The sequence below is a fragment of the Diceros bicornis genome, chromosome 26, assembly GCF_020826845.1.
Source record: "Diceros bicornis minor isolate mBicDic1 chromosome 26, mDicBic1.mat.cur, whole genome shotgun sequence".
Classification (NCBI taxonomy): Eukaryota; Metazoa; Chordata; class Mammalia; order Perissodactyla; family Rhinocerotidae; genus Diceros; species Diceros bicornis.
The window spans coordinates 9,170,662-9,194,894 of NC_080765.1; the positions used below are offsets into that span (position 1 = coordinate 9,170,662).

At 41.1% G+C, this 24,233-nt stretch overlaps 2 protein-coding genes across 2 annotated transcripts in view; one reads left to right on the forward strand and one right to left on the reverse strand.

Moving 5' to 3' along the window:
• The first annotated feature begins 1,174 nt into the window (after window positions 1–1,174).
• LOC131422909 (uncharacterized) lies at window positions 1,175–4,668 on the forward strand. The gene is made up of 2 exons (XM_058570537.1): window positions 1,175–1,553; window positions 1,732–4,668. Exons 1-2 carry the CDS (start codon window positions 1,175–1,177, stop codon window positions 1,995–1,997), a joined length of 645 nt encoding a protein of 214 aa, XP_058426520.1. The 3' UTR covers window positions 1,998–4,668.
• The window catches only part of ZNF12 (zinc finger protein 12), a 66,447-nt gene continuing 44,504 nt past the window's right edge, over window positions 2,291–24,233 (reverse strand). Inside the window, exon 6 of the mRNA XM_058569342.1 lies at window positions 2,291–2,652. Coding sequence (XP_058425325.1) covers window positions 2,519–2,652 — 134 coding nt within the window. The 3' untranslated portion in view covers window positions 2,291–2,518. The remainder of the gene's footprint in view (window positions 2,653–24,233) is intronic.

Genomic DNA, 24,233 nt, shown 5'->3' on the forward strand with positions numbered 1-24,233 from the left:
TCATATCTTAAAGGACTGACAATAGTAATGCTGATCTTGCAATGATTTATAAAAGCTGTTAATAAATTAAGATTATAAAGCCTTTGTTTCTCATGTACATTATGAAGATCTTTTCCTAGTTTATTTTTAAACTTTGTTCAAATTTTTAATCTGAAACTGAAGTGTGTAACTTGCTAAAATAAAATCAGTCAGTTTTTAGCTTAATGGTCTTTCAATTGTCATGTTTTCCCACTCATGGATTTTATATTTTAAACTTCACTTATGCTTTAAAAATTTGCTTTTGAATTTTAATATCTTGAATCCAAGTAAACCTTATTTACTCTAATCTGTGAGCTAAGGATTTAACCTTGATTGTATTTGAGTATGGTCCCTGGTTGAGCTAACATAATGTATCAATACTTTATTTGCCCACCAATCCCAAAGGCGCCTTCATCATTTGGTAAAGTGTTAAATACCCTTTGTCCCAGGCCTGTTCTCTGGGTTCTCATGATCCTTTTTTGTTTTTTCTTTACGGTAAAAATGTTAGAAAGATGCCTACCTAATGGTTCAGTACAGTCATGTCTGGGAGAATGTGTAAGATACTTTTTTTTCTTTTCATTTGTGTGCATTTTAACTTACTTTCAATTTTCGTGTATTGCGTCTTAAAATTTTATTCCCCCTCCTTTATTTCTTTTTCATTCTCATTTTTAAAAGCTGCTTGGGGGGCTGGCCCCGTGGCTTGGTGGTTAAGTGCGCGCGCTCCGATGCTGGTGGCCCGGGGTTCGGATCCCGGGCGCGCACCAAGGCACCACTTCTCCGTCCATCCTGAGGCGGAGTCCCACGTACACCAACTAGAAACTAGGAGGATGTGTAGCTATGACATACAACTATCTACTGGGGCTTTGGGGAAAATAAATAAATAAATAAAATCTTCAAAAAAAAAAAAGTTAAAAAAATAAAAAAATAAAAGTTGCTTGGGCTAATTTGGTTAAATTTCTGTTTATATTCCCGAATCCCTCCCTCGCTTGGCGGCTTCGAAGAGGCCCCTCCTCTGGGCTGGAGACGCAGCGGAGCTGGGGTAGGGGTGATGTGAGGAGGGGCGGGGCTGAAGTGGGGTGGAGAGGTGAGGATGGTGGGGGGCTAGCAGTGATGTGGGGGAGGGGAGGGTGAAGTGGGGTATGGAGAGGCGGGGGTGATGGGGGGTTGGCAGGGTGGGGGGCGGAGCGGACCCCGCGCAGGCCCCTCCCTGCATGTGGGCGGAGCCTCCTGCGGGAGTCTGCGGCGCGCGCCGCCCGGACGGCGTCGGCCTGTGTGCGCAGGCGCGCGTCCCTCCTCGGCGGGGCGTCCTGGGGGTGTCGGGCGGCCCCGGGCGCGGTCACGCGTGGGGCTGGCGGTGGGCCCTGGAGGTGCGGGCTGTGGTCAGCGCGGGCGGCCCGAGGCTGCGGAGAGGGGCGCGGGGTATCTTGAGGAGAAGTGGGGCTCGCTTCGGAGTCTGCATCTCCGCGATCGCCGAGGCGGCCGGAAGGCGGCCACGAGGACGGAGCGGCAGACCGGTCGGGCCGCGGACGAGGGAGGTGAGCCCGAGGCCTGGTGTCGGCCCCGCCTGCTGGGCGCCGGGTCCAGAGCCGCCCTGCCTCTTCCGCGGACTTGGCGTGGCGCCGGTTCCTAGGGCCCCAAATACGTCCCTGAAGTGTGTGTGCTCCGGCCTCCCCGGCGCAGTTTGAATCCCGGGGGTCCTTCGTGTTTCCTTAGGTCTCGTGGAAGGTTCTGCACCACCAAGCCGCGTGGACCCGCCTGCCCACCTCGCCCGGCGCTGTCCAGTGGAGCTGCCTGCCGGGATGGAGGTGGCTCGCACCTGCGCTGTCCTACGGCTGAGGGCGCTTCAGTTGTGGCCGGCCCGCCTTTGTCCTCAGCCTCCGGCTCTGCGTTTGTGGAAGTGCGGCCCGAGGCTCCTGTGTGTTCTTAGGCAGATCTGGGCCCCTGGTGAAGGGTCCAGCGAAAGTGACTTTGCCCCCTAGGCTCCGCTGGGGGCAAAGCAACTCTACTTAGGCGAGAAGGAGGGACTTCAGGAACCAGGAATCACACTGGGAAGAATCCCCCCCGCCCCAGCCTCCTACCCGAGACCCATCAGAGCTTCAAAAGAGAGGCCGAAGAAACCCACAAAAGGAGCATTTCGCCCACAGGGGTCAAGGCTTGAGTGATTTCACCATATTTAGAAGCTGTGAGTCACTTTGCAGAAGAGAGAAGGGAGCTGGGGCTGAGAGTGGTGGCGAGAGATGGACTGCGTGAGAAATGTCACCTCCTTGGCGGGATGCTGGGGAATTCCTTCGCTGGGAAGCTTTTATCTTCAATCGCCACCCCCAAACGGCACCTTCCCTCCATTCCTTCTCCACTTATTCTTTCCAGAAGCTGGGCAGCTTTCTAACCACGTCCGGTCACCATGTCCAGAATCTGGAGATGTCCTCTTCTGTCTTTCCTGATCTTACAGGGTCAAGAGTAGTAGTTCAGGGAATGTCTGCCAGGGTTATCTGTTTTTGTCTCATTGACAGAAGGGAAAAAAGACTCTGAAAGGGGAAATGACTTGCCTAGGATCAATAAGAGGTGAATGAGAGAAGTCAGAGTCGCCCACTCCTGGCTTGGTGCTGTCCACACAATCACACGGAAACAAGTTTCCTGTTAAAAGATCATTTTGAAAAACAGCAATTAGATTAGAAGAAACTTTTTTCTTTTCTTTTCTTTTCTTTTGCTGAGGAAGATTCGCTGTGAGCTAACATCCACTGCTAATCTTCCTCTTTTTGCTTGAGGAAGATTGGCCTTGAGCTAACATCTTTGCCAATCTTCCTCTATTTTGTATGTGGGATCCGAACCTGAGAACCTGGGCTGCTGAAGTGGAGTGCATGGGAACTTTAACCACTAGGCCCTGGGCTGGCCCCAAGAAACAATTTTTTTAAAGACCTATGTTTAAGAAATCTATCTCTTTTTCCAAAGCTTTGTGAGGATTCTTGGACTCAAGGGGTTACTATTATTGGTAGTAAAACAGATACACAAAATAGACTTTAGGGTTTTTTTCCCCTGTAACGTCAGTTTTAATGAAGGTATATTTTGAGATGCTATCATTTGCTTAAGAATTTTGTTTTAGGGTTGGCCCGGTGGTGCAAGGGGTTAAGTGTGTGCACTCCGCTGCAGCGACCTGGAGTTTGCCGGTTCGGATCCCGGGTGCGCACAACGCTCCACTTGTCAGGTCATAGTGTGACGGCGTCCCATATAAAGTAGAGGAAGATGGGCATGGATGTTAGCCCAGGGCCAGTCTTCCTCAGCAAAAAAAGAGGAGGGTTGGCAGATGTTAGCTCAGGGCCGATCTTCCTCACAAAAAAAAAAAAGAATTTTGTTTAGTGTTTGTTAGTGAGAGGGGGGCATAAATAGTTAAAGCAGTAGGGAACATTGCAGGTTAAAGGAGTCACAAACGGGCTGATGTTACCTTCCTCTCCTTCTCCACCTGGTGTGTAGAAGTTTTTAGGAGGACAATTGGGAAGCTGTAGGGCTAGCCAGCTCTCGTTATTCCATTCCTCTTTCCTCCTCTTCCAGGCATGCCTTCCCAAGTTTTGATGCTCTTCCAAGAACAAGAGAAAATGAACAAATCCCACATGAGTTGTTTCTTTTCTTTATTCCCTATTTCATTTTCCAGTGGATTTCATGGCTTTTATAAGTGTGTTCATATATTAAGATGGAAAAGTGGAAATAGATAAAAAGCTACTTCCGGAAGTAGTGAGTGAGTGGCACCTGACTAGCAGGCAGAGGTGGCTGTCATCTGTGTAGGTCATGTGATCCTACAGTCCTCAAAGGTGAGCAGCACATTTGTCTTTGATCTTCTTGATCTACACAGGATTTTCACTGACCACAGAGAAACCAGCCAGTTATTCCCGAGACAGAAAGACTTCCTGGCACTGGAGTCTGGAAAAAAATGTCTTTGAAGGTCTGCAAGTAGTGAAGAACCTTGTAGTAACCCCCTGTTGCCTGTAATTGTTCTTTGTTGGAAGTGGAGGGCAGAACTCAGGTTTTATGACCAAAGCATTGTGGACTCCGTAGAGAGCTTTCTGAACATCCACTTTGATCTAGGGACAAAACCTGAGACTGTCTGGAGGAATGAAAGAAATGGACAACATGTCCTTAAAACAACCTCTTAAACTGCACAGGTTGGACAGCAGAGAGTTCAAACTCATAGTGTTTGGCAAATATTTCTGCACTATCCATTCATCTTTTTTTGTGTGTGTGGTAAAATATAACAAAATTTTCCATTGTAGCTGTTTTTAAATGTACAGTTCAATGGCATTAATTACATTTGCAATGTTGTACAGCCATCACCACTGTCTATTTCCAAAACTTTTTCGTCACCCCAGACGAAGTAGAATCATACAATCTTTGTCCTTTTGTGTCTGGTTTCTTTCACTTAATATACTGTTTTCAAGGTTCATGCATGTTGTAGCATGTCAGAACTTCATTCCGTGTAGTGGCTGAATAATATTTCATTGTATGTATGTACCACATTTTGTTTATCCATTCATCTGTTAGTGGCCACTTGGGGTTGTTTCCACCTTTTGGCAATTATGAATAGTGCTGCTATGAGCATTCGGGTACAAGTATCTGTTTATCCATTCACATTTTAATCAACTGTATGCAATCTCACTTCTTCCCCGCCACCTGCCTAAATATGTCCTGATAAAGCTCAGTGGTAACATCCTTAGAGTCCAATGGATGTTTTCCAGATCTTACTTTACTAGAACATTCTGCCGCATGTGGCAGTTAACCCACTTTCACCTTCTCCGAGAAAGACCTCTTTCTCTGGTGTTTTGTGACATCATTCTTCTGCCTTTATTCCTACTCTGATTTTTTTGTCTACCTCATGGCATCTTCCTCCTTTTCTGCCCATTCTCGTGTCAGCCTCAAATTTCTATCCTTAGCTCCCTCATCCTGTTACTCTGTCAGTCCCACCTGAGTATTTCATGCCCTCCATGGTTTTAATACCAACTGTCTTTCTAGCCTGGGCTCTTCCTTCATGAATCGTACTTCTCTGTGCAGATGCTAGAGGCACCTCAATTTTCAAAATTAAAATTATCATTTACAGCCTCCCCCACCTCCCTTCTAATCTGGCCCCTCTATTTCCTGTTGGGTGACGGTCCACACCAATCAGTGAATGAAGCCACCAAAACGTGATTCATCCTAGATATCCCCTCCCTCACGTCCTATGTGGCATCTAGGTTTACTACTTTTAATATGTCAAATTTCTTAAACCTGTTCTTTCTACTTAATTCCTTCTCCCCTTATCAGAGCTTCATTTTCTCTCCCTTGAACTGTTGGAACAGCTTCTTGCTTCTTTCTCCTCCAGGCTGAAGCTGTCCTCCTGAGTAATTAATCTAAAATGCTATTCAGATGATGCCACTTCAATATGGAAACCACTTGAGTAGCTTCAGCCACCCACAGGGGCACGGGTAAGCTCCTCATTATGAAATTAAGGCTGTTGAGAACATGGCCACTTCCTATTTCTCTTTGTTTTATTAAAAAATTTTTTATTCTAATACTATTTACATTTTATTTATTTATTTATTTTTTTATTTTTTAAGTTTTTTGTTTATTGTAGTAACATTGGTTTATAACGTAAAAATTTCAGGTGTACATCATTGTACTTCTATTTCTGCATGGACTACATCATGTTCACCACCAAAATACTAATTACAACCCATCACCACACACATGTCCCGAATTATCCCTTTCACCCTCCTCCCTCCCCCCTTCCCCTCTGGTAACCACCAATCCAATCTCTGTCCCTATAATACTCTTTACGTTTTATTCAACAGTGGTTTATTGGGCATTTGTTCAGTGTGCCAGGTGCTGAACCGCGTGCCACAGACTCCGCTCAAAACAATGTGGAGACCTAGTCCCTTTTTGATGGAGTTCACAGTTTAGTGGAGAAGGTGACATTTAAAAAGTAAATATGCAATGTTATTCTTCAGTGATCCCAAACCTGACGTAGTTTCCTAAACACATCCTGTTACTGCCTGCCTGGCATGTTCTGGTTAGGTGGGCTGACTTTGGACGCCTGCTCTGTGTCCTTCTCTGAGTCTCTCCAGGTCATCTCTCAGGAGTTAACTTGTGGGATATCTCATCCAGGAAGCCTTTCTCCTCTTTCTTTGTCCCCTTCTGGATTAACTGCCCTTTTCCTCTATGCTCCCACAATACCCCATGCTGTCCCTGTCACTGCACTTTGTCCATTGTGTGGAAATTACCTGTTTGTGTCTGGGTTGACAGTCAGACCAATGGCCCTTCAAAATCCAGATGTACACCGTGCTTGTGTTTATTCTTTCAGTCCCTCGCTCTGCGCCTCACTCCTAGGAGGTGCTCATCACATATTTGTGGCTGACAAAACAAATGGTAGGCTTGATCTTATTTGGGAACCAAACTCTGCTCTTACTGGATAACCATCCTACCTGAACAAAGAACAGGGCCTGGGAGAATTGGGGCCTCATTTCCCTTCTCTGAATGCTGTCTTGGATCATGCAAGGTGGAATTTTGTTCTTGTTGTTGTTGCTTTTTTTGGAATTTATGTTTTTTTTAGAGCAGTTTCAGGTTCACAGCAAGATTGAGTGGAAGGTACAGATATTTCCCATATAGTCCCTGCCCACACACACCCACAGCCTTCCCCATTATCAGCATCCCTACCAGAGTGGTACATTTGTTACCATTGATGAATCTACATTGACACATCATAATCACCCAAAGTCCACAGTTTACGTTAGGGTTCACTCTTGGTGTTGTACATTCTGTGGGTGTGGACAAATATATAATGACATGTATCCACCATTACAGTATCATCTATTTTCACTATGCCAAAAATCCTCTGTGCTCACCTGTTCATCCTTCTCATACCCTTCTCCCCTGGCAACCACCGATATTTTATTGTCTGCATAATTTTGCCTTTTCCAGAATGTGATATTGTTGGAATCATATAGTATATAGCCTTTTCAGATTGGCTTTTTTTCACTTAGTAATGTGCATTTAAGATTCCTCCATGTCCTTTCATGGTATGATAGCTCATTTCATTTTAGCACTGAATAATATTCCATTGTCTGGATGTACCACAATTTATTTATCTATTCACCTACTGAAGGACATCTTGGTAGCTTCCAAGTTTTTGCCATTGGGGATAAAGCTATTATAACCTCCATGTACAGGTTTTTGTGTGGATATGTTTTTAACTCCATTGAGTAAATACCAAGGAACATGATTGCTGCATCATATGGTTAAGAGTATGTTTAGTTTTGTAAGAAACCATCAAACTGTCTTTCAAAGTGACTGTATCATTTTGCATTCCCACCAGCAATGCATGAGAGTTCCTGTTGCTCCACATTTTTGCCAGCATCTGGTGTTGTCAGTGTTCTGGATTTTGGCATTCTAATAGGTGTGTAGTGGTGTCTTGTTTTAATTTGCATTTCCCTGAGGACATATGGTGTGGAGCATCTTTTCATATGCTTATTTGCCATCTGTATATCTTCTCTGGTGAGGTGTCCCTTAAGGTCTTGTGTTGTTTGTTTTCTTATTGTTGAGTTTTAAGAGTGCTTTGTATATTTTGGATAACACTCTCTTATCAGATATGTCTATGGCAAATATTTTCTCCCAGTCTGTGGCTTGTCTTTTCATTCTCTTGACAGTGTCTTTCATAGAGCAGGAATTTTTAATTTTAATGAAGTCCAGCTTATCAGTTCTTTTTTTCATGAATCATGCCTTTGATGTTGTGTCTAAAAAGTCATTGCAAAACCCAAAGTCATCTAGATTTTCTCCTGTATTATATTCTAGGGGTTGTATAGTTTTGTGTTTTCCATTTAAGTCTGTGATCCATTTTGAGTTAATTAGGTTTGAGTTAAAGGTCTGTGTCTAGATTAATTTTTTTGCATGTAGATGTCTAGTTGTTCTGGCACCATTTTTTGAAAAGACTATCTTTGCTCCACTGTACTGCCTTTGCTCCTTTGTCAAAGATCAGATGACTATATTTATAAAAAGACCCATATTTATGTGGGTCTTTTTCTGGGTTCTCTTTTCTGCTCCATTGATCTATTTGTCTATTCTTTTGCCAATAACACAGTGTCTTGATTACTGTAGCTTTATAGTAAGTCTTGAAGTCAGGTAGTATCAGTTCTCCAACTTTGTTCTTCTCTTTCAATATTGTGTTGGCTATTCTGGGTCTTTTGCCTCTGTTTATAAACTTTAGAACCAGTTGATTTATATCCACACAGTGACTTGCTGGGATTTTGATTGGGATTGTGTTGAATCTATAAATCAAGATGAGAAGAACTGACATCTTGACAATATTGAGACTTCAAACATGCACAAACATGGTATCTCTCTCCATTTATTTAGTTCTTCTTTGATTTCTTTCCTCAGATATTTATAGTTTTCCTCATATATATCTTGTACATATTTTAGTAGATTTATACCTGTTTCATTTTTTTGGGTGTGAATGTAAATGGTATTGTGTTTTTAATTTCAAATTTCACTTGTTCATTGCTGGTATAGGAAAATGATTGACTTTTGTATATTAACCTTGTATCCTGAAAACTTGCTATAATTGCTTAATAGTATCAGAATTTTTTTTTGTTGACTCTTTCAGATTTTCTACATAGATAATCATGTCATCTGTGAACAAAGGCAGTTTTATTTCTTTCTTCCCAATCAGTGTACCTTTTATTTCCTTTTCTTGTCTTATTGCATTAGCTAAGACTTCCACTTAGTTCCTTTTCTGGGGTTTTGTCCTGTTCCCTTACTTGGAATGTATTCCTTTGCCTCCTCATTTTGCCTCTTTCCCTGTGCTTGTGTCTACGTATTAGGTAGGTCAGCTACGTCTCCTGCTCTTGGATAGGTGACCTTATGTAAGTGATGGCTTAGGAGGCCTGCCGTGTGCTTCCCTCAGTTCTCAATGTTCCAGGGGTGACCCCTATGTGGGCTACGTGTGTCCTTCTGTTGTGGCCTGTTTGCTCTCCCTGTAGGTGCCCAGGGAGGCCGAGTTATACTCCTGGCCAGCTGTTGTAATGCTCAGCTGCTTGTAGTTGTTGTGGGCCCTTCAGTCTCTTTATCAGGTGTGGGGAGCCCCAGCACAGTTGGCTGCAAGTTCTAATACCACATTTGTGTTGCAGTATTTCTTTTAAGTGAGTAGGCCCCTAGCGTGACAGTTTGTTAGGCTCAGGGCCTTACAGTTGCTATAAGCCTCCAGACTTTAAGTCTCTTGTCAGCTCTCTGAGGATTGCAGCTGGGTGGGTCTGGCCTCAGGCACGGGAGCACCCAATTGTTTCAGGCTTTGGAAGGTGGGGCAAACCCCCTATGTGGGTCTTTGAGAAGCACAAGTCTTCTGCAGCTGACAAGCCCTGCCGCCCACAGGTCCACACACACAGTCAACACAGTCCTGCCCCGTGTGCGCACCCCGACCTCCCGAAGCAGACCCAGTCTCTCCGCAGCGGGAGCCCCACACACTCCACCACTGCCCCACACTCTCCACCCACTCCTTGTGCATGCCCTGCCCCACTGAAGTTGGCTCAGTTGCCAGGCTGCAGAGAATCCAGTCACCAATCTATGCAGGCCCACAAGTTGCCTGAGGGCTTGTTGTTGGGTGGGGCCAGTCTCTAGGGTGGGCTGCCTGCCCTGGCTGAGCTGGATTAAATTGGTGCTCTAGCAGGTGGGGCAGACCCTGGGCTAGCAGGCCCCAGGGAGAACTCCAATGGCGTCTGTGTCAGCACGCCCACACCAGGCCACAACAATGGCCTCCACCAATGTCCCAGTCCCTGGAGAGGTCTCACCTCTCACTGAGATGCACACAGGCCCTATTAGGTGAGTCTCTTTTCACCAAAGCACTGTGCACCTTTCTTTCTGGTGATTTTATGTTGCTTTCTGAAACGGGTGAGTTTGCGCGTGGGCTCTTTAAGAGCCGGTTTTAATTTCTTTGTGAACCAGCTTTTCTGGGGGTAGTCCCCAATGTTTTAGTGGCAGGCAAAGTCAGACATTATGCCACTTGTCTCGATTGTGCTGGGTCCACAAAGTGCCCCCAGCGGGGGCGCTCCCAGCTCAGGGCCCCGCTCTTCCAGGGAGGGCTGCTCCTGGGCGGAGCAGCCGTGTGTACCTGTGGGCTGCTCCCGGGCGGCCGTGAGGCGCTGCGGCTTGTGAAGGCAGGGTTTTTCTCTCCAGAAGGGAGTTTCTGCCTCTTCTACCTCAGTTAGGATTGTCCTTTGTTGCAGGAGTTCCTTTTATCCAGTTTTCAGTTCTGTCTCAGGAGTAATTTTTCCACGAATAGTTGTAAATTGGCTGTGTCCATTGGAGGAGGTGAGTTCAGAGTCTGCCTACACTGCCATCTTGACTTCTCCCTGTCCAAAGATGGGGATGGGGCCTCCTGCCCAGGTGGCTTATCTCTGGGCTCTGCCTAGGACTTCCAGAACAATGTTCAAAAGGGTTAGTGAGAGGGGACATCCTTGCCTTATTCCTAATATTAGTGATAAAGCTTCTAGGTTCTCACCATTAAGTGTAATGTTAGCTGTAGGTTTTTTTATAGGTATTCTTTATCAAATTGAGGAAGTTCCTCTGTATTTCTAGTTTACTGAGAGTTTTTATCATTTGTGAGATACTTTTTCTGCATCTATTAATAGGATCATGTGATTTTTCTTCTTTAGCCTGTTGATGTGATTGATTACATTAATTGATTTTCAAATGTTGAACCAGCCTTGCATACCTGGGATAAATCCCACTTGGTTGTGGTGTATAATTCTTTTTATACATTATTTAATTCGATTTGCTAATATTTTGTTGAGGATTTTTGCATCTGTGTTCATAAGAGATATTGGTCTGTAGTTTTCTCGTAATGTCTTTGTCTTGTTTTGGTATTACGCCTCAGAATGAGATAGGAACTATTCCCTCTGTTTCTGGCTTCTGAAAGAGATTATAGAGAATTAGTATAATTTCTTTCTTCAATATTTGGTAGAATTCACTAGCGAACCCATCTAGGCTTGGTGTTTTCTGTTTTGGAAGGTTATTAATTATTGCTTCAATTTCTTTGATAGATATAGACTTATTTAGATTGTGTATTTTTTCTTGTGTGAGTTTAGCAGGTTGCATTTGAACACATTGGTCCACTTCATCTAGGTTATCAAATTTGTGGTCATTAGAGTTCATTCATTGTATTCCTTATTGAGGTGATTCCCATAGAGGTCATTCATTGTATTCCTTATTGTTCTTTTTTTTTATTGATGTCTTAATAGTTTATAACATTGAGAAATTTTGGTTGTATATTTTTGTTTGTAAATCACCATATACATGTCTCCCTTCACCCCTTGTGCCCACCCTCTACCCCCATTGCCCCTGGTAACCACAATACAGTTTTCTCTGTCCATTTGTTGGTTTATATTCCACATATGAGTGAGATCATACAGTGTTTGTCTTTCTCTTTCTGGCTTATTTCACTTAACATAATACCCTCCAGGTCCATCCATGGACCTGGGATGATTTTGTCCTTTTTTTATGGCTGAGTAGTATTCCATTGTATATATATACCACATCTTCTTGATCCAATCATCAGTTGAGGGACACTTAGGTTGCTTCCACTTCTTGGCTATAGTGAATATTGCTTCAGTGAACATAGGGGTACATAAGCCTCTTTGGATTGTTGATTTCAGGTTCGTTGGATAGATTCCCAGTAGTGGGATAGCTGGATCATAGGGTATTTCTATTTTTAATTTTTTGAGGAATCTCCATACCGTTTTCCATAGGGACTGCACCAGTTTGCATTCCCATCAGCTGTGTGTGAGGGTCCCTGTTTCTCCACATCCTCTCCAACATTTGTTGTTTTTTGTCTTGGTGATTATAGCCATTCTAATGGGCGTGAGGTGATATCTTAGTGTTGTTTTGATTTGCATTTCCCTGCTGATTAGTGATGTTGAACATGTTTTCATGTGCCTATTGGCCATCTGTATATCTTCTTGGGAGAAGTGTCTTTTTGATCAGGTTGTTTGATTTTTGTTGTTCAGTTGTGTGAGTTCTTTATATATTATGGAGATTAACCCCTTGTCAGATATATGTTTTGCAAATATTTTCTCCCAGCTGGTGGGTTGTCTGTTCATCTCGATTGGTTTTGTTTGTCTTGTAGAAGCTGTTTAATCTGATAAAGTCTCACTTGCTTATTTTTTCTTTAGTTTCCCTAGTCTGAGTAGGCATGGCATCTGAGAAGATTCCTTTATGACCAATGTCAAATAGTGTGTTGCCTGTATTTTCTTCTATGAGTTTTATAGTTTCAGGTCTCACTTTCAGGTCTTTGATCCATTTTGAGTTAATTTTTGTGAATGGTGATAGCAGATGCTCCACTTTCATTCTTTTGCATGTGGCTGTCCAGTTTTCCCAATACCATTTATTGAAGAGACTTTCCTTTCTCCATTGTATGTTCTTAGTTCCTTTGTCGAAAATTAGCTGTCCGTATATGTGTGGTTTTATTTCTGGGCTTTCAATTCTGTTCCATTGATCTGTGTGTCTGTTTTTGTACCACCATGCTGTTTTGATTACTATTGCTTTGTAGTATGTTTTGAAGTCAGGGATTGTGATGCCTCCAGCTTTGTTCTTTTTTCTTAGGATTGCTTTAGCTATTCAGGGTCTTTTGTTGCCCCTATGAGTTTCAGTATTCTTTTTTCTATTTCTGTGAAGAATGTCATTGAGATTCTGATTGGGATTGCATTGAATCTGTAGATTGCTTTAGGTAATATAGACATTTTAACTGTGTTTTCTCTTCCAATCCATGTGCATGGGATGTCTTTCCATTTCTTTATGTCATCATTGATTTCTTTCAATAATGTCTTGTAGTTTTCATTGTATAGGTCTTTCACCTCCTTGGTAAGACTTGTTCCTAGATATTTTATTCTTTTCAATGCAATTGTAAATGGTATTATCTTTTTGAGCTCTCTTTCTGTTAGTTTGTTATTAGCATACAGAAATGCAACTGATTTTTATAGGTTGATTTTGTACCCTGCAACTTTGCTGTAGTTGTTGATTGTTTCTAATAGTTTTCCAATGGATTCTTTAGGGTTTTCTATATATAAAATCATGTCGTCTGCAGATAGTGAGAGTTTCACTTATTCTTTGCCTATTTGGATTCCTTTTTCTTGCCTAATTGCTCTGGCAAAAACCTCCAGTATTATGTTGAATAAGAGTGGTGAGAGTGGGCAGCCTTGTCTTGTTCCTGTTCTCAGAGGAATGGCTTTCAGTCTTTTCCCATTGAGTATGATGTTGGCTGTGGGTTTGTCATAAATAACCTTTATTATGTTGAGGTACCTTCCTTCTATTCCCATTTTGTTGAGAGTTTTTATCATAAATGGATGTTGGATCTTGTCAAATGCTTTCTCTGCATCTATTGAGATGACCATGTGGTTTTTATTCTTCGTTTTGTTGATGTGGTGTATCATGTTGATTGATTTGCGGATGTTGAACCATCCCTGCATCCCTGGTATAAATCCCACTTGATCATGGTGTGTGATCTTTTTAATGTATTGCTGTATTCAGTTTGCCAATATTTTGTTGAGGATTTTTGCATCCATGTTCATCAGCAATATTGGCCTATAATTTTCCTTCTTTGCATTGTCTTTGTCTGGCTTTGGTATCAGGGTGATGTTGGCCTCGTAGAATGAGTTAGGAAGTGTTCCATCTTCCTCTGTGTTTTGGAATAGTTTGAGAAGGATGGGTATTAAATCTTTTTTGAATGCTTGGTAAAATTAAACGGAGAAGCCATCTGGTCCTGGACTTTTATTTTTTGGGAGGTTTTTGATTACTGTTTCAATCTCTTTACTTGTGATTGGTCTATTCAGATTCTCTAATTCTTCTTGGTTCAGTTTGGGGAGGTTGTATGAGTCTAAGAATTTATCTATTTCTTCTAGATTGTCCAATTTGTTGGCATATAGTTTCTCATAGTATTCTCTTATAATCCTTTGTATTTCCATGGTATCTGTTGTAATTTCTCCTCTTCCATTTCTAATTTTATTTATCTGAGCCTTTTCTCTTTTGTTCTTAATAAGTCTGGCTAAGAGTTTGTCACTTTTGTTTATCTTCTCAAAGAACCAACTCTTTGTTTCATTAATCCTTTCTACTGGTTTTTTTTTTTTTGTCTCAATTTCATTTATTTCTGGTCTGATTTTTATTATTTCTCTCCTTCTGCTGACTTTGGGCTTTGTTTGTTCTTATTTTTCTAGTTCTGTTAGATGTAATTTAAGGTTGCTTATTTGGGCTTTTTCTTGTTTGTTAAGGTGGGCTTGTATCACTATGAGTTTCCCTCTCAGGACCGCTTTTGCTGCATCCCATATGAGTGGGTGTGGCATATTTTCATTTTCATTTGTTTCCAGATATTTTTTGATTTCTCCTTTAATTTCATCAATGATCCATTGGTTGTTCACTAGCATGTTGTTTAATCTCCACATCTTTGTCACTTACCCAGTTTTTTTTCTTGTAAGTTGATTTCCAGTTTCATAGCATTGTGGTCTGAAAAGATGCTTGTTATGATTTCAATCTTCTTAAATTTGTTGAGGCTTGCTTTGTTTCCCAACATATGGTCTATCCTTGAGAATGTTCCATGCATGCTTGAGAAGAATGTGTAGTCAGCTGTTTTTGGGTGGAGTGCTCTGTATATGTCTACTAGGTCCATCTCGTCCAGTTTTTCATTTAAGTCCACTGTTTCTTTATTGACTTTTTGTCTGGATGATCTATCCATTGATGTAAGTGGGGTATTAAGATCCCCTACTATTATTGTGTTGTTGTTAATATCTCCTTTTAGGTTTGTTAATAGTTGCTTTATGTACATTGGTGCTCCTATGTTGGGTGCATATATATTTATAATTGATATGTCTTCTTGGTGGAGTGTCCCTTTTATCATTATATATTGCCCTTCTTTGTATCTCTTAACCTGTTTTATCTTGAAGTCTACTTTGTCTGATGTGAGTATGGCAACACCTGCTTTCTTTTGTTTGCCATTATCTGGGAGTATTGTCTTCCATCCTTTCACTCTGAGCCTGTGCTTGTCTTTAGCTGAGATGTGTTTCCTAGAGGCAGCATATTGTTCGGTCTTGCTTTTTAATCCCTCCTGCCACTCTGTATCTTTTGATTGGAGAGTTCAATCCATTTACATTTAGGGTAATTATTGATATATGAGGGCTTAGTGTTGCTGTTTTGTCACTTATTTTCTGGTTCTTTTGTATTTCCTTTGTTTCTTGTCCCATGTGTTTCGGACTGCCAATTCAATTTGGTTGTTCTGTCTTATGACTCTTTTAGTTTTCTCTTTATTTATCATATGTGATTTTGTTCTGATTATTTGTTTACCTTGAGGTTTGTATAAAAAATCTTGTGTAGGAGATAGTCCATTATCTGATGGCCTCTTATTTCCTTATACTAAGTCAATTCAATCTCTTTCCTCTTCCCCTTCTAAGTTATTCTTGTCACAACTTATTCTATCTTGTGCTGTGGGTGTGTGTTTACAATGATGAGGTTATATTTCTTTTTGGTGTTTTCTTTCCTTTGATCTTTGATTTTTGTATTTAAGTGGTTGCTAACCTATTCCGGTAAAGATCTACTATTTTTCTGATTTTTTCTACCTATTTTTCCCCTTGCTCCAAGCTTTGTATTCCCTTTCTTTTCTTTTTTCAGGCCTGAGGGCCTTCTTGAGCATTCTTGTAGTGGGCTTCTTGTGGCCATGAGCTCCCTTAGCTTTGTTTATCTTGGAAAGTTATTATTTCTCCATCATATTTTAAGGATATTTTTGTTGGGTAGAGTATTCTTGGCTGAAAGTTTTTGTCTTTCAGTATTTTGAATATATCATTCCAGTCTCTCCTAGCCTGTAAAGTTTCTGTTGAGAAATCCGCTGAGAGCCTGATGGGAGTTCCTTTGTACGTTATTTTTTGTTTTTGTCTAGCTACCCTTAATATTGTTTCTTTTTCATTGACTTTAGCCAGCCTTACCACTATATGCCATGGAGTGGGCCTTTGCCTGTTGACATATTTAGGCAACCTGTTGGCTTCACTTACTGGTATTTCCTGCTCCTTCCCCAGTTTGGGGAAGTTCTCACCTATTATCTCCTTGAATAGGCTCTCTGTTCCTCTTTCCCTCTCCTCTCCCTCAGGAATACCCATAAATCTTATGTTACATTTCCTAATTGAGTCAGAGATTTCTCGGAGACTTTCTTCATTTCTTTTTAGTCTTAGTTCTCTCTCCTCCTCCATCTGGAGCATATCTGTATTCCTATCCTCTATAATGCTAATTCTTTCCTCCATATTGTCAGCTCTGTTCTTTAAAGATTCCAGATTCTTCTTTATCTCCTCCATTGTGTTCTTCATCTCCATCAGTACTGATTGGTTTTTCTTTATGATTTCAATCTCTTTTGTGAAGAAACTTCTTATCTCATTGAATTGTTTATCTGTGTTTTCTTGTATTTCGTTGAGCTTTTTTATGATAGCTATTTTGAATTTTCTGTCTTTTAGGTTATGGATTTCTGTGCCTTAGGGTTGATTTCTGGGTGCTTGTCATTTTCCTTCTGGTCTGGCAGTTTAATGTACCTTTGCATTGTGGTTCCTGTATTCACTTGTTTTTCCTCATCCTGGAAATATCTGGTTGCAGTTTCCACCTGCCACCACCATGTGGGGGTTAAGGACTGTGTTATCTGAGCCCCCTGCACTCCACCGTGGTCACCTGCCCTCGGCCCCTGCTGCTCTGCAGTTGCAGGCCACCTGCGATTGTCCCAGCTGCTCTGTGTGGTTGGCTGAGCTGCAGTGTCAGGCATAGGGGGAGGGAGGGGCTCTCTCTTTTGCCCGCTGGGTCCCTGGGGGGGGGGCTTCTTGCTCACCCCTCATTATCCGCTTTCCTGGGGTGCTCAAATGTTGATGGCACCCCTGCAGCAGTTCTGAGTCCTCTGTGTGGGCATTTCCTACTGGCTGAGGGAGCCTGAAGAGCTACGGTTTCCCCACAGAGGGCCGCCTCTCCCCCTCTCTGGGACCTGAATCACCGATCTGATGGGGAGGGAGAGGATTTCTCCTTACCTCTCCCCACTTCCTCTGGGGGCCCCAGCATGTCCACTTTCAGATGTGTGGCAGTGTCGGTCTTTCTGATCTTTCTTTTTGCTGTGTAAGAGTCCCTTGTTGGTCTGTGACTGTCCCTTTGGTTGTACCTTATCAGGGGAAGTGTTTGTGGGACAGCTCACTCCGCCATGATGCTGACATCACCTCCCTTATTGTTCTTTTAATGTCCATGTGATCTGTGGTGATATCCCTCTTTCATTTCTGATATTAGTAATTTGTGTCCTCTCTCTTTTTCTTAGCCTGGCTAGAGACTTATTGATTTTATTGATCTTTTCAAAGAATCAGCTTTTGGTTTCATTCATTTTCTCTATTGATTTCCTGTTTTCAACTTCATAGATTTCTACTCTAATTTTTATTATTTCTTCTGCTTACTTTTTATTAATTTGTTCTTTTGTTTCTAGTTTCGTAAGGTGGAATCTTAGATGATTGATTTTAGATCTTTCTTTTCTAACATATGCATTCAATGTTAATACATTTCTCTCCAAGCACTGCTTGTACTGCATCCCACAGATTTTTTTTTTTATTGATGTTTTAATGGTTTCTAACATTGTGAAATTTGGGGTTGTACATTTTTGTTTGTCCATCACCCCATATATGACTCCCTTCACCCCTTGTGCCCACCCCCCACCCCCACTTCCCGGGTAACCACAGTCCAGTTTTCTCTGTCCATGTGTTGGTTTATATTCCACATATGAGTGAGATCATACAGTGTTTGTCTTTCTCTTTCTGGCTTATTTCACTTAACATAATACGCTCCAGGCCCATCCATGTTGTTGCAAATGGGACGATTTTGTCTTTTTTTATGGCTGAGTAGTATTCCATTGTATATATATACCACATTTTCTTAATCCAATCGTCAGTCGAGGGACACTTAGGTTGCTTCCACTTCTTGGCTATGGTGAATAATGCTGCAATGAACATAGGGGTGCATAAGCCTCTTTGGATTGTTGATTTCAGGTGCGTTGGATAGATTCCCAGTAGTGGGATGGCTGGATCATAGGGCATCTCTATTTTTAATTCTTTGAGGAATCTCCATACCGTTTTCCATAGAGGCTGCACCAATTTGCATTCCCACCAGCTGTGTATGAGGGTTCCTGTTTCTCCACATCCTCTCCAACATTTGTTGTTTTTTGTCTTGGTGATTATAGCCATTCTAACGGGCGTGAGGTGGTATCTTAGTGTTGTTTTGATTTGCATTTCCCTGATGATTAGTGATGTTGAGCATCTTTTCATGTGCCTATTGGCCATCTGTATATCTTCTTTGGAGAAGTGTCTGTTCATTTCCTCTGCCCATTTTTTGATCGGGTTGTTTGTTTTTTTGTTGTTCAATTGTGTGAGTTCTTTATATATTATGGAGATCAACCCCTTGTCAGATGTATGTTTTGCAAATATTCTCTCCCAGCTGGTTGGTTGTTTGTTCATCTTGATTCTGGTTTCATTTGTCTTATAAAAGCTCTTTAGTCTGATAAAGTCCCACTTGTTTATTTTTTCTTTAGTTTCCCTAGTCTGGGTAGGCATGTCATCCGAAAAGATTCCTTTAAACCCAATGTCAAATAGTGTGTTGCCTATATTTTCTTCTATGAGTTTTATAGTTTCAGGTCTCACCTTCAGGTCTTTGATCCATTTTGAGTTAATTTTTGTGAATGGCGATAGCACATGGTCCACTTTCATTCTTTTGCATGTGGATGTCCAGTTTTCCCAACACCATTTATTGAAGAGACTTTCCTTTCTCCATTGCATGTTCTTAGCACCTTTGTCGAAAATTAGCTGTCCGTATATGTGTGGTTTTATTTCTGGGCTTTCAATTCTGTTCCATTGATCTGTGTGTCTGTTTTTGTACCAGTACCATGCTGTTTTGATTACTATTGCTTTGTAGTATGTTTTGAAGTCAGGAATTGTGATGCCTCCTGCTTTGTTCTTTTTCTTTAGGATTTCTTTAGCTATTCGGGGTCTTTTGTTGCCCCATATAAATTTTAGTATTCTTTTTTCTATTTCTGTGAAGAATGTCATTGGGATTCTGATTGGGATTGCATTGAATCTGTAGATTGCTTTAGGTAATATAGACATTTTAACTATGTTTATTCTTCCAATCCACGTGCATGGGATATCTTTCCATTTCTTTATGTCATCATGGATTTCCCTCAATAATGTCTTGTAGTTCTCATTGTATAAGTCCTTCACCTCCTTGGTAAGATTTATTCCTAGGTATTTTATTCTTTTTGATGCAATTGTAAATGGTATTATCTTTTTGAGCTCTCTTTCTGTTAGTTCATTATTAGCATATAGAAATGCAACTGATTTTTGTAGATTGATTTTGTACCCTGCAACTTTGCTGTAGTTGTTGATTGTTTCTAACAGTTTTCCAACAGATTCTTTAGGGTTTTCTATATATACAATCATGTCATCTGCAAATAGTGAGAGTTTCACTTCTTCGTTACCTATTTGGATTCCTTTTATTCCTTTTTCTTGCCTAATTGCTCTGGCCAAAACCTCCAGTACTATGTTGAACAGGAGTGGTGAGAGTGGGCAGCCCTGCCTCGTTCCTGTTCTCAGAGGAATGGCTTTCAGTCTTTCCCCGTTGAGTATGATGTTAGCTGTGGGTTTGTCATATATGGCCTTTATTATGTTGAGGTACTTTCCTTCTATTCCCATTTTATTGAGAGTTTTTATCATAAATGGATGTTGTATCTTGTCAAATGCCTTCTCTGCGTCTATTGAGACGATCATGTGGTTTTTATTCTTTGTTTTGTTGATGTGATGTATCACGTTGATTGATTTGCGGATGTTGAACCATCCCTGCGTCTCTGGTATAAATCCCACTTGATCATGGTGTATGATCTTTTTAATATATTGTTGTATTCGGTTTGCCAATATTTTGTTGAGGATTTTTGCATCAATGTTCATCAGCGATATTGGCCTGTAATTTTCTTTCTTTGTATTGTCTTTGTCTGGTTTTGGTATCAGGGTGATGTTGGCCTCATAGAATGATTCAGGAAGTGTTCCATCTTCCTCTATTTTTTGGAATAGTTTGAGGAGGATGGGTATTAAATCTCCTTTGAATGTTTGGTAAAATTCACTGGAGAAGCCATCTGGTCCTGGACTTTTATTTTTTGGGAGGTTTTTGATTACTATTTCAATCTCTTTACTTGTGATTGGTCTATTCAGATTCTCCATTTCTTCTTGGTTCAATTTTGGGAGGTTGTATAAGTCTAAGAATTTATCCATTTCTTCTAGATTGTCCAATTTGTTGGCATATAATTTCTCATAGTATTCTCTTATAATCCTCTGTATTTCCATGGTATCCGTTGTAATTTCTCCTCTTTCATTTCTAATTTTATTTACTTGAGCCTTTTCTCTTTTTTTCTTAGTTAGCCTGGCTAAGGGTTTGTCTATTTTGTTTATCTTCTCGAAGAACCAACTCTTTGTTTCATTAATCCTTTCTACTGTTTTTTTGGTCTCAATATCATTTATTTCTGCTCTGATTTTTCTTATTTCTCTCCTTCTGCTGGCTTTGGGCTTTGTTTGTTCTTCTTTTTCTAGTTCTGTTAGGTGTAATTTAAGGTTGCCTATTAGGGCTTTTTCTTGTTTGTTAAGGTGGGCTTGTATCGCTATGAGTTTCCCTCTCAGGACCGCTTTTGCTGCGTCCCATATGGTTTGATATGGCATGTTATCATTTTCGTTTGTTTCCAGATAGTTTTTGATTTCTCCTTTAATTTCATCAATGATCCATTGGTTGTTCAGTAGCATGTTGTTTAATCTCCACATTTTTGTCACTTTCCCAGTTTTTTTTTCCTGGTTCATTTCCAGTTTCATAGCCTTATGGTCTGAAAAGATGCTTGTTATGATTTCAATCTTCTTAAATTTATTGAGGCTTGCTTTGTTTCCCAACATATGGTCTATCCTAGAGAATGTTCCATGCGTGCTTGAGAAGAATGTGTAGTCAGCTGTTTTTGGGTGGAGTGCTCTGTATATGTCTACTAGGTCCATCTCGTCCAGTTTTTCATTTAAGTCTAATATTTCTTTATTAACTTTTTGTCTGGATGATCTATCCATTGCTGTAAGTGGGGTGTTAAGATCCCCTACTATTATTGTGTTGTTGTTGATTTCTCCTTTTAGGTTTGTTAATAGTTGTTTTATGTACATTGGTGCTCCTATGTTGGGTGCATATATATTTATAAGTGATATGTCTTCTTGATGGAGTGTCCCTTTTATCATTTTATATTTCCCTTCTTTGTCTTTCTTAACCTGTTTTATCTTGAAGTCTACTTTGTCTGATATGAGTATGGCAACACCTGCTTTCTTTTGTTTGCCATTAGCTGGGAGTATTGTCTTCCATCCTTTCACTCTGAGCCTGTGCTTGTCTTTAGTGCTAAGATGTGTTTCCTGAAGGCAGCATATTGTTGGGTCTTGCTTTTTAATCCATCCTGCCACTCTGTATCTTTTGATTGGAGAGTTCAATCCATTTACATTTAGGGTAATTATTGAAATATGAGGGCTGAATGTTGCTGTTTTGTCACTTATTTTCTGGTTCTTTTGCATTTCCTTTGTTTCTTGTCCCATTTGTTTTGGACTGCCAATTCAGTTTGGTTGTTCTGTCTTATGATTCTTCTAGTTTTCTCTTTGTTTATCATATGTGGTTTTAATTTGATTATTTGTTTAGTGGTTACCTTGAGGTTTGGGCAAAAAATCTTCTGTATGAGATAGTCCATTATCTGATAGCCTCCTATTTCCTTATACTAAGTCAATTCAGTCACTTTCCTCTTCCCCTTCTAAGTTGCTCTTGTTATACCTTATTCTATCTTGTGTTGTGGCTGTGTGTTTACAGTGATGAGGTTAAATTTATTTTTGGTGAATTTCTTCCTTTGATCTTTGAGTTTAGTATTTAAGTGGTTGCTAACCTATTCCGGTAAAGATCTACTATTTCTCTGATTTTGTCTACCTACTTTTCTCCTTACTCCAAGCTTTGTGTTCCCTTTCTCTTCTTGTTTTCAGGCCTGAGGGCCTTCTTGAGTATTTCTTGTAGTGGGGGTCTCATGGCCATGAACTCCCTTAGCTTTTGTTTATCTGGGAGAGTTACTATTTCTCCATCATATTTGAAGGATATTTTTGCTGGATAGAGTATTCTTGGCTGAAAGTTTTTGTCTTTTAGTATTTTGAATATATCATTCCAGTCTCTTCTAGCCTGAAAAGTTTCTGTTGAGAAATCCGCTGAGAGCCTGATGGGAGTTCCTTTGTATGTTATTTTTTGTTTTTGTCTAGCTGCCCTTAATATTGTTTCTTTGTCGTTGACCCTGGCTAGCCTTACCACTAGGTGTCGTGGTGAAGGCCTTTGTCCGTTAATATATATAGGCGTCCTGTTGGCTTCGCTTACTGGTATTTCCTGCTCCTTCCCCAGATTTGGGAAATTTTCAGCTATTATTTCCTTGAATAGGCTCTCTGTTCCTCTTTCCCTCTCCTCTCCCTCAGGAATACCTATAATTCTTATGTTACATTTTCTAATAGAGTCCGATATTTCTCGGAGTCTTTCTTCATTTCTTTTTAGTCTTAGTTCTCTCTCTTCTTCCATCTGGAGTATATCTGTATTCCTATCCTCTAACGTACTAATTCTTTCCTCCATATTGTCAGCTCTGTTCTTTAAATATTCCAGATTCTCCTTTATCTCCTCCATTGTGTTCTTCATCTCCATCAGCACTGATAGGTTTTTCTTTATGATTTCAATCTCTTTTGTGAAGAAACTCCTAATCTCATTTAATTGTTTGTCTGTGTTGTCTCGTATTTCGTTGAGTGTTTTTATGATAGCTATTTTGAAATCTCTGTCATTTAGTTTATGGATTTCTGTGTCTTCGGGGTTGATTTCTGGGTGCTTGTCATTTTGTTTCTGGTCTGGTGATTTCATATATTTTTGCATTGTGGTTCCTGTGTTGGTTTTGATTTTCCTCATCCTGGAAGTCTCTGGTTGCAATTTCCACCTGCCGCCACTGTCTGGTGGTAAAGGGCTGTGTAGTCTAAGCCCCCTGCGCTCTGCCCCAGTTTTTCTGCTGCGATCCACAGTTTTGTTTTGTTTTGTTTTGTTTTGTTTTCCCCACTGCGATCCACGGGTCCAGTCCAGTTTGTTCAGGTCTGCCTCGGATCGCTAGATCTGGTCGAGCTGCAGACTCCGGGTTGCGGGGAGGGGGGAGCTCTCTCTTTTGCCCTCTGGGTCCCTGACGTGGGAGGCTTCTCGTTTGCCCCTCTTTATCCGCTCTCTGGGGTGCTCAGATGTTGATGGTAGCCCTGTGGCTCCTCTGAGCCCTCTGTGCGGGAGTTTCCCACTGGCTGAGAGAGCCCGAAGAGCTACAGTTTCCCGCCGAGGGCCGCCCCTCCCCCCTCTCTGGGAGCCGCGGGGACCGGATCGCTGATCTGATGGGGAGGGAGCGGAGTTCTCCTTACCTCTCCCCACTTCCTCCGGGGCCCCAGCACGTTCCGCTCTCAGATGTGCGGCAGTGTGGATCCCTCTGCTCTAGCTTTTCACTGTCTGGGATTCCGTTGTTGGTCTGTGGCTGTTGCTTTTATTGTATCTTGTGGGGGAAGAATTCACGGGAAAGCTCACTCCGCCATGATGCTGACGTCACTCCCTCCATCCCACAGATTTTTGATAAATTGTTTTAATTTTCATTTAGTTCAAAATATTTTTAAATTTCTCTTGAGATTTCATTTTTCACCTATGTGTTATTTAGAAGTATGTTGTTTTATCTTAGTGTATTTTGGAATTTTTCAGTTATCTTTGTTATTGATTTATAGTTTAATTCTATTTTGGCCTGAGAACAGACCTTGAATGATTTCTATTCTTTTAAATTTATTAAGGTGTGTTTTATGGCCCAGAATGTGGTCCATCTTGGTGAATGTTCCCTGTGAACTTGAGAAAAATGTGTATTCTGCTTTTGTTGGATGAAGTAGTCTATAGATGGCACTTAGATCGAGTTGATTGATGGTGTTGTTGAGTTCAACTATATCTTTACTGATTTTCTGCCAGCTGGATTTGTCCATTTCTGATAGAGGGGTGTTGAATGCTCCAACTGTAACAGTGGATTGTCTCTTTCTCTATGTAGTTCTATCAGTTTTTGCCTGACATATATATATATATATATATAT